Source organism: Podarcis raffonei, chromosome 4 (genome assembly GCF_027172205.1).
Source record: "Podarcis raffonei isolate rPodRaf1 chromosome 4, rPodRaf1.pri, whole genome shotgun sequence".
Classification (NCBI taxonomy): Eukaryota; Metazoa; Chordata; class Lepidosauria; order Squamata; family Lacertidae; genus Podarcis; species Podarcis raffonei.
The window spans coordinates 18126952-18139765 of NC_070605.1; the positions used below are offsets into that span (position 1 = coordinate 18126952).

Consider the following 12814-nt stretch of genomic DNA (forward strand, 5'->3'; position numbering starts at 1 on the left):
CGAGGGAGGAGAGTTCTACTGCACAAGCAGTAATCCTTTTGCTGATGGAACAACTTAGCTGGATACTGCTCAGTTACTTTGGCCATAAGTTCCACAGTTCACAATTCAGTTTAGACTGCTCAGTGTCACCTCTGCCCTTTCCTATGCTGTAAGATCACTGCCCGAGTCCCTATTCCAAGTACCAAATGAGGAATGGTGGCTGGCTAAGAGTTCGGGCAGTTTTGATATTTGTGGACGCGGAGAAAGCTTTTGACAACATTTCTTGGAGTTTTATGAAGAAAAATTTACAGGGGATGGGGGTTGGTCAAGGTTTTGAAAATGGTATAGGTGCAATTTATTCAGAACAAAAGGCTAAATTAATTGTGAATAATGTGGTGACGGAAGAATTTAAGATAGAGAAAGGAACACGACAAGGTTGCCCAATCTCTCCATTGCTTTTTATATCGGTCCTGGAGGTTCTTCTAAACATGATTAGAAGGGACCAAACAGTTAAAGGTATACAAGTTGGAGCTAAACAGTACAAACTAAAAGCATTTGCTGACAATTTGGTATTGACACTACAGGAGCCAGAATCTAGTACCAAAAGAGTACTGGAATTGATTCAAGAATTCGGACAAGTAGCGGGATTTAAGTTGAATAAGATGAAAACTAAAGTCTTAGAGAAAAATCTAACAGTGATGGAGAGAGAAAGGTTTCAGAAGGAGACAGGGTTAACACTGGTTAAGAAAGTGAAATACCTAGGGGTTAACATGACTGCCAAGAATGTGAATCTGTTTAAGGATAATTATGAAAAATGTTGGATGGAAGTGAAAAAGGATTTAGAAATATGGTCAAACCTGAAGTTATCATTGCTAGGCCGAAGTGCTGCGATAAAGATGAATGTATTGCCAAGGATGTTGTTTTTGTTTCAAACATTGCAAATATTAGATAAAATGGAGTGTTTCAAGAAGTGGCAGAGAGATATCTCTAGATTTGTCTGGCAGGGCAAGAAACCTCAAATAAAATTTAAGATATTAACTGACGCTAAGGAAAGAGGTGGATTTGCCCTGCCAGACTTAAAACTTTATTATGAATCAGCCGCTTTTTGCTGGCTGAAAGAATGGATGCTTCTTGAGAACACTGATGTGTTGGATTTAGAAGGTTTTAACAACGTTTTTGGGTGGCATGCATATTTGTGGTATGATAAGGTCAAAGCACATAAAGCGTTTAAAAACCATATTGTCAGAAAAGCACTGTTTAATGTTTGGATAAGATACAAGGATTTGCTTGAAAATAAAACCCCAAGGTGGCTGTCACCAATGGAAGTGAAGGCTCAGAAAAAGCTCAATATGGAGACCAAATGGCTGAAATATTGGGAAATTTTGGAACAAGAGGGAGACAGATTAAAATTGCAGAGTTTTGAAAAATTAAAAAATAGAGTGCGAGATTGGCTTCACTATTATTGAATAATGGAGGTATATAATTTGGATAAAAAAATTGGCTTCCAGGTGGAAAAATCAAAATTGGAAACAGAACTGCTAGATTCCAAAACTAATAATTTGTCAAGAATGTATAACTTGCTGTTGAAATGGAACACTCAGGAAGAAACGTTGAAATCTGTTATGATTAAATGGGCACAAGATGTTGTACACAACATTATGATGGCTGACTGGGAACAGTTATGGACCACAGGTATGAAGTTCACGGCATGTAATGCCTTAAGAGAGAATATAATGAAAATGATATACAGGTGGTACATGACACCAGTCAAGCTTGCGAAAATCTATCATTTGCCCGATAATAAATGTTGGAAATGTAAAGAGACTGAAGGTACATTCTTTCACCTTTGGTGGACATGCCCAAGGATCAAGGCTTACTGGGAGATGATTTATAACGAAATGAAAAAGGTATTTAAATATACCTTTCTGAAGAAACCAGAGGCCTTTCTCCTGGGCATGGTCGGCCAATTGGTGCTAAAGAAGGACAGAACTTTCTTTATGTATGCTACAACAGCAGCAAGAATACTTATTGCAAAGCATTGGAAGACACAAGATTTACCCACCCTGGAAGAATGGCAGATGAAGGTGATGGACTATATGGAATTGGCGGAAATGACTGGCAGAATCCGAGACCAGGGAGAAAAGTTGGTGGAGGAAGATTGGAAGAAATTCAAAGATTATTTACAGAAGCATTGTAAGATTAATGAATGTTAGAATGATGTTGGAATGAATTCATGTGATTTTAGCAGAAATGTTACAAAGATTTAGAAAAAACAGACTGTTAATTGGTGAAAGGAGGGAAAGTAAATTTATATCAATATCAAGATAAATTTACAGGACAAAAATTTGAAAAGAGGGAAAGGATTTGCTGAAATGGATAACTGACTTAGAATACAAAAAAGGGAGGTGTGAGGAGGTCAGGGAAATAAGCTAATGAAAGAAAACAAATGGGAAGATTTGCTGTATTTTTTCTTGATTTTTCTTTTTGTTTAAGGGATTTTAATTCTTTGTTTTTTCTTTTTGATCTTTCTTTTTTCTTTTTTGTATTTCATCTTTTTTTTGTTTAAAATGTTTTTCTTGATTTTTCTTTTTGTACCTTTAAAAACTTTAATAAATATTTTATTTTTTTTAAAAAAGAGTTCGGGCCTTTTCGGTGGTGGCCCCTCAGTTATGGAATGTCTTCTCCAGAGAAGACCACCTGGCTCTGACTGGTGTATTACTGGCACCACCTGGCTCTGATTGGTGTATTTCTGGCACCAGATACAGAGCTTTTTACCGTGCAATGGGTCCAACATTATTTTAGTTTTGCAATGGGTTTAGCTTCTGTGCTGTCCCTTGGTGTTTTTTTAATTTTCTCTTGCTCTAACAAACCCAGTTTGTTTGATCTTATAGCTGCAGGGTTTCCTGCGTTTCAGCTGCATTTTATGCACTTACGGTTTATAACGTTGCTGTTCACCCTCACCCACGACCTGGAGAACTGCCAGCAATGGGCAGCTGATAAATTAAATGAGTAATAAATAAAATTTGGCTCCCTTCCCATTTACACCAGTGTGAAGGCCTTGGGCAGAATGTATGGATTATGCATTAACTGCCCTTGATCTTCCTCCGTTCCTTTTGGAAGGGGGGAAAAAGGACAGCACGAGGCGAGGCTCGTACGTCACGCCTGAACTTTGGTTGCATCACTGATGGTTTGGAGAGGCTGTTGACGCATCTGGGTATATCTGACGGCCTACGCAGCAGGTAAAAGCTTCCCTCCTCCCATGCCAAATCCAATCACGTCTCCCTAGAAAATCATCTTGACACAAATGCACACAGCATAATCGAGTTAAGCTGCGCAGAAACCAGAACAGTTTGAATGCAAAGAGGAAAGATACTTGACCGGCACCTCTTCTTCAAAGGGCTTCACGACTGTGCCAATTGCCCAGCTGCAAGAACAGAAGTCACGATCGAGCCTTTATCTTATTTAACACGGCACCATCAGATGAGCAACAAGAGGAACAGCAGAGGAGCCGTTGTAGAATTCCTACAAATTATCATATCTCTCTCTCTCGCTCTCTTTTGAGCTGAGCATCTTCGTTTTATCAATCTTGATGGGCCTTCGTGGATGGGGAAAACTTAGCCACAGCAAATCCACACACTGGAATCTTCCAGGCTGGACCAGTGAAATGAACTCAACACAAGGCTCTCCTTGAAGAGGCCCACATGAGCTAGTGATCTGTTTTAAAAAAAATTAGTGTGGTTTTTATTGTGCATCTATCTACATATAATTATTGCAAACTATGGGGTACTGGTGTTTCATTATACGTATATAAAAAATGAAAACTGAATGCAGGTCACATGAATATAGTACACACATCCACAAAGCTGCAAGGTTGGTTTAAAACCGAATTAGCTTTAAGGTCAGAGCAGGACGACATTATAACGGCACGCTGCAAACATTGCATGGAAACATCTCAACGGCCAAAAGATAACAGCAAATCACATGAATCCAGATACATTCCTTGATGTGTCTGTGTTCATAGGATATATGTGGGCATTTGGCTACTTTATGGGGGCTTAAAGTTGAGTCAAATATCAGTAAATGCAATTTACCGTATTTTTTGCTCTATAAGACTCACTTTTTCCCCTCCTAAAAAGTAAGGGGAAATGTGTGTGCGTCTTATGGAGCGAATGCAGGCTGCGCAGCTATCCCAGAAGCCAGAAAAACAAGAGGGATTGCTGCTTTCACTGCATAGCGATCCCTCTTGCTGTTCTGGCTTCTGAGATTCAGAATATTTTTTCTTGTTTTCCTCCTCCAAAAACTAGGTGCGTCTTGTGGTCTGGTGCATCTTATAGAGCGAAAAATACGGTAAATCCTAAATTCACCAGGCCCCAGTGAACCCTTTCCTCAATGCCCAAGATACTGCTTGTCAAGGAAAACCCAAAAAGTTAGCTTCACAGCTGCCTTCTGCAACCTAAGACCCTCCAGATGTTCTGGACTGCAATTCTGACCAGCATCAACCAAGGCTGATGGGAACTGAGGTCCAACACATCTGGAAGGCACAAAGTTGGGGAGGTCTGCCTTGCACACGGCCTTGTACTTACAGGTTGAGCAGACCAAGAGCACCCTGACCGCCATCTCGCAGAACAGCTTCAGCTTCTGCTGCACTCGGGAAGCAACGGCCGGAATGAGGATCTCAGCCGGAACGTAGAACTGAATCGAATAGGTAATGAAAATCCCAAAAGAGTAGAGAATCTTGACCATATGGTACAACCTGTTGGAGGAGAGAAAGCCACACGTTTGGACAAAACTCACACTGGTCAGAAGGATACAATGAACAAGTCTGCTTCAAAGAAAAGGCGTAATTTCACAAAGAATAGTCTAAGCACCTGCCCAAGCATTTACTTGAAGGATCACCTCACTACAAATCTGCCCATTTGACCGCTAAGAACTGTGCAACTGGCACTTTTACAAATGCCACATAATACTCATTTGCACTCACAAGAAATCAATCTTTTAGTGTTTTAATGTGTTGGAAGACGCTGAGAGTGGGTGGGGCAACCCAGTCAGATGGGCGGCATATAAATTATTTTTATTTTTACACTTTGGAACTCCCTGCCCATTGGTATTAGGAAGGTTCCTGCCTTCAAGGTATTGTTTTCACCGGCTGCTAAGAACTTTTTTGGTCTAGCAAGCGTACCCAGGCATGTACAGTGGTACCGCAGGTTACAGACGCTTCAGTTACAGACACTTCAGGTTACAGCCTCCGCTAACCCAGAAATAGTACCTCGGGTTAAGAACTTTGCTTCAGGATGAAAACAGAAATCACAGGGTGGCGGCGTGGTGGCAGCGGGAGGCCCCATTAGCAGGGAGTGGGTGCTTCAGGTTAATAACGGTTTCAGGTTAAGAATGGACCTCCAGAACGAATTAAGAGAGCATGCTCTGGTCCATGGGGTTACGAAGAGTCAGACACGACTAAACAACAACAACAGGCTCCTATGATATAAGTCATGGGCCCCGCCTTCTAGCCTGCTCCCTAAAATATCACTGGTTTGCTTATTTCTATATACAGGGTGCCTACATTCTGCATGGACTGGTTGCATGGCAACATGTGCAAATGGCTTTAGATACCTATTAGGTCCATAAATTACCATATAGCATATATTCAACACAAAAACAGCGACAATTTGTTGTTGACAAAGGACAGCTGGACATATAAAAGGCCCCATTACCTTTAGTAGCTTAGGGCCTCATCAAACCTAAATCTGGCCCTGGGTACAGCACAAATCTAGGCAGATTGTTGCAACAGGGCAAACAAAAATCAGATGGACTAGACAAGCATGGCACACGTATAGATAGCCCTAGGCAAAACCAGCCCATCTATGAGGTGCAATGAAGCAGCCGCCTCAGGCAGCAGAAATTCAAGGGGCAGCACCCATCTGCCACAGAAGCAACCCAGGTAAGGAAGGTGGTAGTGGAAGAGCAGCACAGTATTTCATTGGCCAGCTTTGCCACCCCTCATGGCAAACCTCTGGAGAACACGTCGCCTCTCGCTGAGCCCTTGCAAAGCCTCACTGCCAGAAGGTGAGACTTTGCGAGGGCTTTTCCTCAAGGAGAGCGTCATGCGGCAGCAGGCCATTTCACCTCAGGTGGCAAAACATCTGGGGCCACCCCTGCCATAGGGCAAAGGTAGATCCAAGGTTGTTTGCAGTAGATATTGTAAGGGGACAGAGAAGAGGATGGAGAAGGAGAAGAAAGCTCATTAGGATTCTTAACTTGAAAAAGAAATAACTTCACAAAGACTTCAAAGCTGATGATGGTACAAGCTGACTTCGAGCAAAACTCTCCATTCTAACAGAGTAAGCATATTTCCGGCACTAAAAAGCACTCAGGAGAAAAATGTCTCCATATTCGGAAACTATTTTAAGAAGTATTAAATTAAAATTGACTGCTGATTTATTAGCTGCTTCCAAGCAAGCTTTAAAAAAAAATAATACAAAGGAGATTTTGTTTGTGACTGTTAATCTCTTCATTCCAGCCGGATTCGTTTCTACTTGCCAGTGTGTGTGTGTGTGTGTGTGTGTGTGTGTGTGTATTTCACATTTGAAACAGCTAATAGTAACAGTAATCTTAAAATTCTGTACCTTAACTAACATAAGTAAGCAATGAATCTCTGAAAGATGTACGTATGTAAACTAAAAACAAGAATGCATCGATAGAATACAATAGAGGTGGTATTCAACTGAGTTATAACTCAAAGTAGACCCAATGAAATTAATGAATGTGAATGATACAAAAAAAAAAGGATCCTGACATGCAGATAACACAAATCAGGAACTCAATAATCTTACTGTCATACCCACTCATTCAACGACCATATTCTCCTTGCAACCAGCCACTCAATTCTCACTTCAGCAGAACACTTAGCAACGAATAACCACGTACAAAACCGAAACATAAATAGCACGAGACCCAATCATTTCCTCCCCAACTCTCACCTGGAGCAATGGCAAACACGCTGGGTGGCATTCAGCTAACTCAGAGTAGTCCCGCTGAAATTAATCTAATGCTAGGCCCATTAACTCCTGGCTAAGTTTACAGCTGTTATATCAGCATCAAATACTGGAGAATATGGGACACAACAACAGAGTTAGGTTTGCAGAGAACAGCCTTCCAACAAAAAGAAAACTGCTTTGTGAAAAGGCATCTTATCAGCCACTGATGCACAAAGAAGAATTATTTGGACATACCCCCCCCACCCCCCACAAAAAAGTTTCTTCAGAATACCTTTCCTGAGGACTTGAGACTGATTGGGACATATTTGAAAAAGACTTAGCAGTCAAAACAGAGCTATAGCCAGTTGTTTGGGAGTATTATAGTCCTCCATTCATGTGTGTGTTCTCTAAAGTACATTACAAGTAGATTTTCATATTTGTAGGTCTCACTGCTAATCCGTTTTTCATACGTAGGGACCCTCTCTGTATTCTGCATTAGGACCAACTGTAGCCTGCTTGAGTGTTTCCAAGCTTAGCTTCCTGGAGTGAAACATGCCTCCAACCTTGGTTCAGAAAATGAAATAAACGTGTGTTTACTATCTGAATTTCCATTATTTGTGGAGGCAGGTGGACCATACAGGTTGCCCTCAACCCTGACACAACTTATGCAGCTATGCTAGACTCAAAGCCACAGCCAGAAATTACCAATTCAAGTAGCCCTGTGGATTAAGCAACCTGACAGGACCTAGTACTTTCATATCCTGCCTTTCTTCCATCATGGAACTCAAGGTGCATGCAGAAAACATTCTTGTTCAGGCAATCCTATCCAGACACATAGAACGCTGGCACGAGTTTTAAATCAGGTTTGCATCTTTTCAATGATTTTAATTATTCTTCTGGATTATTTATTTATTTATTTATTTATTTATTTATTTTTAAATGACAAAAACTTTATTGAGTGGTGAAAAACTAGGTGTAGCATTAGGACAAACAAGGCTTGAGCATCACTGTAACATTAGTTTCCAGCTTCTCTTCTTTATACTAGAAGCGCAATAGACTGAATATTCAGAACATTAGTCAATTAAACTTCACTCCCAAACCCAGAAAACTGCATAGTTAAGCAGTAGTACAAACACATTTCTGCAAAACCCCTGAAGATCAAATTTATTTTTTGCTGTGATTTTGGTACAAATGTGATCACCAGCACTGATCTTCTGGATCTTTTAAATACTGTAGTTGTTTTTCACTAGCAATCTTATTGTTTTTGGAAAACCGCTTCAAGTTTTTGTTACAACCGTACAAATTTTGCAGAATGAGTAAAAATAAGTAAGTACGTGGGGTTCCTAGGTGGTCACCCATCCAGACGCCAACCAGGCCTTGACCTGCTTAGCTTCAGGACGTTGGGCTGCCTCATTTGCCTTCGGACTATGGCCTGGGATGGCAGCAAAGGAAAAGCGAGTCTCTGCCCATTGCTGGCAAAGAGAGAACAATACTTGCCTCTGCACCTTCCTTCCTTTCCTTTCATTCTACAGCAGGACTGGGTAGAAGGTGGATTGGGATCAAATGGCAGATCCCTGAGCCATATGGACAAGGGTTTCCAACTCCCAGCAGCTCTGACTTTCCCCACCTGGATTAGGACGCTGAAATAGAGAAAGCTAACCAGGAGAGGACTTCTGCATGAAAGAACTGTGAGCTCAGCTCAGTTGCAGCACTGAACACCTTCTGTTTTGTCATTCTAAGGGTAGCTGGCTCTGATGGGTAAAGGGACCCCTGAACATTAGGTCCAGTCATGGCCCACTCTGGGGTTGCAGCGCCCATCTCGCTTTATTGGCCGAGGGAGCCAGCGTACAGCTTCCGGGTCATGTGGCCAGCATGACTAAGCCACTTCTGGCAAACCAGAGCAGCACACGAAAATGCTGTTTACCTTCCCGCTATTTATCTACTTGCACTTTCAAACTGCTAGGTTGGCAGGAGCAGGGACTGAGCAACGGGAGCTCACCCCGTCACGGGGATTCGAACCGCCGACCTTCTGATCAGCGAGTCCTAGGCTCTGTGGTTTAACCCACAGCGCCACCCGCGTACCCAGGCTCTGATGGGTAGACGCTAGGATTCTAGCAGGGAGGAGAAACAAGTTGTTTCTGGTAAGACCGCAGTCTGTTCCCCTGCCCTACAAAACTAATCTCTTTTATAGAGCCACATCCACTTCCTGAATCACATAAAAACTATGATTCAGCAGGCAGACCCTTTAATACGCTCTTCCCTCCGGTAATTACAGGTCCTAGTTATGCCATAACACAGTTGTCTACACTGATCAAGTCCCGTGGTTGAAAACTTGACCTTGTCCTTATATTCCCCTGCCACCGCTCACCTTCCTACTCATCATCTTCCCAATGCACTTTTTACACAGTGATGGGTAGCATTCAGATTAGCATTCAGGAGCAGGAGGCGAATTAAGATCCCCGAAGGACACTGGAGTTCTGCAAAGTTATGCCTCCGCTTACCATGCATGCGGCAGGTTCAGAGTGATGCTGCCTTTGATTTCGTCCCCAAAGCACATATACCCCAGTGTGGCCAACGAGACGTACAAGGTCATCACAATCGCCATGCCAATGTTGAGGGCCAAGGGGAAGCGGTCGACTTCTTTCATCCTATTCTGGAGGGGAAGGACCTAAGAAAGAGAAAGGGGGAGGAATGTAAGCTCTTTTTATATGCAATAACAGCAGCAAGAATATTACTGGCCCAAAAATGGAAGCAAGAAGAATTACCGATGATTGAAGAATGGAGAATGAAGTTAATGGGCTATGCAGAACTAGATAAACTAACAGGAAGGATTCGAAACCGGCGGGACCAGAAATTCATGGAAGACCGGAGTAAATTTACAGACTACTTGAAAAGTATTTGTGAAGATCAGACGACGTTTGTAGGTTTGCAAGAAGTTTTGTGAGGAGTATTATTGGAAATATTGCAAAAATGGAGAAGGGGAAGGATGATTTGTTAAGAGATGTAAAGGCAATATAAAGTTAAGAAATGCATAAGAAGTGGTTAAAACGGTGGATCAGAGGTGCTGATGGAAGTCTAAAAAGATTGTATAAGTGATAAGTTTTGTGGTACATTTTATAATTTATATGTTAAAATCAATAAAAATAAATAAAAAAAGAAAGAGAAAGGGGGAGAGAGGAAAGGTAGGCGAGAATGAATGATCAAAGAAGAGCTTTTTTGTTTAATGTTTCTTGCTACACATTTTGAGAACCAGGCTCCCGTGGCTTGCGGAGAGTTGCCTGTTCTGGGGTCTGGGGAAGCTTGGGCTGGGGGGGGAAATAATTTTCCCCCCTTTTATTTCCCCCCCAAAAAACTAGATGCGCCTTATGGGACGCAGCGTCCTATAGGACGAAAAATACAGTACTTTGTCTCTTTTCATATTTACAGTTATTTATACCTGTTCAGGGAAGTTTTTAATGTGTGATATTTTAGTGTATTTTTGGTCTCTGTGGAAGCTGCCCAGAGTGGCTGGGGAAACCCAGCCAGATGGGCGGGGTACAAATAATAAATAATTATTATTATTATTATTATTATTATTATTATTATTATTATTAACCAACAAACCATCGTTTCAGTCTGTTGAAAGTGAAGAAACCATAGTTAAGCTGCCAGGCAGATGGGATACATAATATAAACTAGTTCAGTGAACTATGGTTTAGCGTTATGTGTGAACTAGGCCACTTGGGAAATTTCACCACCATATCTCTCTCTCTCTCTCTCATGGCTCATCAGATAATATACCACCAGACTCAAAAGACCAAGAACATATTGGTGGATATCAGGTAACATGAGATTAGTTGTCAGTGGAAAGCCTCCTACCCTGATCTTAGGGCACCAATAAAAGACGATTGTAGAGAAAAGAGAGTCGTTTGCAGGGATAAAATATAAAGCTGTCCAAAAAGGGGAGGGAACTCTGACAACTGGCCGCTTGCTTTTAACTCTAAGCATTAATAAGACTGTTTGCATCATCTGTCAAGATCCAAGTCAGTGGCATTTTGAAGATGATAATCCTGTTCTTTAAAAGACAGGGAAGGAAGAAGAAAAAAGTAATCTAGCAGCCACTCAACAAATCCAGCGCTTGTTTGCTTTCTACAAAATAACATGTTCTCTCTGAAAAGCAGAGATATCCCCATTTTTTAAAAAAAATGAAACTTTGGGAGGCATCCGATTCAAAGAAGGTTCACATCTAAAAGAAATTAAACATTTTCCTTTTGCTTAGCTCATCATTATCTAGAACACCGCACAGGGAGCAGGGGCAAGGAATTGCAAACATTCACTTTTAAACAGAATGCAAAGATCAGCCGAGTTCCTTTCAGCAGGAAGGAGCTGCCTTTAGGAATGTTAAAAGCGTATCTCAGCACAAGTTCAGAAAATAGGAACAAGGTATTCCTACATAGTGCTTTACAAAGATAATCTGCCAGACTTCACCTGTGCAGAACGAACACCGTGCAAATTTCGCAGGCAGGCTAGCGCTTTCTGGAAACCTAACCCATATGAATATCTAGGAATAGCTCTTTGCTGGGAATCATTTACGGTGAAAGTTAGCTATTACATGCTTTGGGGAGGGGTGGTCTTCATAAGGCCACCTGAACTTACTCAATCCAGCTCAAAGATATGGAGTTAGAAAACAGCAAAAATTGAAGATCAATCCTCGCTTGCTACTTTTCTACTTACAGAGGGCGTTTAAAATATACCACTTTCGCGACCTCCAGATTGAGGTAGTATTCTTCAAGGGCAGCAGTACCACTTGACTGTTGATCAGGCAACTATCTGACTTTTAGAAGACATCTGAAGGCAGACCTGTTTAGGGAAGTTTTTAATGTTTCATGTTTTATCATGTTTTTAATATTCTGTTAGGAGCTGCCCAGAGTGGCTGGGGAAACCCAGCCAGATGTGAGGGGTATAAATAATCTATTATTATTATTATTATTATTATTATTATTATTATTATTATTATTAGCTGTCAAAAATATTAAGCAAGATACTGTCAGGTGTCAGGAACAGCCCCAAATAAAAGGGTGCAAATATAAGAATTATTTCCAAGTATGGCTGGAATATATTGCACTAAAATCTTTTATTTCCCTAGTTTCCCATCCCACCCTTCCCCTCTTATAATTTGCATGCAAAAAATTAAAGAAGGCTGACAAGACTGCAACACTGCTGTCAGCTCCTACCGTCAATACTCCCTCAAGTCATTGTCATGACATTTACAAGGTTAAGGTCAGCAGGTAACCTCTGCCCGTCACTCTGCGGTGACAGCAGCCCCCCCCCAGAGCCCCCCTATATACAATTCAAAATATGGAGATTTAAGAAAGCCAATTTAAGTCTGCAGCCACATCCTAAGGCTGTGCCAAGTCCTGTAAACAGAAGCAGTCAGTTGAAAGGCACAGATCCAGCATTTAAGCTCTTATTCCAACAGTGAAGTTTTGCTAAGCAATGTGGCCTGGCAGAAACAAGAGAGGGGAGAGAGCAGGTGAGTCAGCTTCCAAGACCTACAGAGGTGGAAGAGGTCCAAGCAAGCAGTTCCCTCAATGGTTTCACAACCAACCACCCTTTCCAGGCTCCTCGAGGGTAATAGGAGTCTCAGCAAACTACAGTCCACAGGATTATTTCGGGGAAGCCATGAGAGTTAAAGTGGTAAAATACTGCTTTACATGTGTAGTGCAGATGGGGACCAAGCAAAGAGCATCAATTTAAAGTCCTGCTCTATCACTGGGCTCCAAAACAGATCTCGCAAGCTTCTGAATGGTCTCAAGGTGTTCTGCATAAGCAGCCCTCTCTGTATTTTGCATTTGAAGGGGGCAGAGGGTTGCACCCTGGCT

At 41.7% G+C, this 12814-nt stretch overlaps 1 protein-coding gene across 6 annotated transcripts in view; it reads right to left on the reverse strand.

The window, feature by feature from the left end:
• The window catches only part of SLC36A4 (solute carrier family 36 member 4), a 100589-nt gene that overhangs the window by 50892 nt on the left and 36883 nt on the right, over window positions 1-12814 (reverse strand). For all 6 annotated transcript variants that reach the window (XR_008330104.1, XM_053385584.1, XM_053385583.1 and 3 more), the window contains 2 exons: window positions 9455-9621; window positions 4563-4732 (listed from right to left, as the gene is read on the reverse strand). Coding sequence is in view for 5 of the 6 variants with exons in the window: in XM_053385584.1 (XP_053241559.1) it covers window positions 4563-4732; window positions 9455-9621 (337 nt within the window). In the remaining variant the exon portion in view is untranslated. The remainder of the gene's footprint in view (window positions 1-4562; window positions 4733-9454; window positions 9622-12814) is intronic.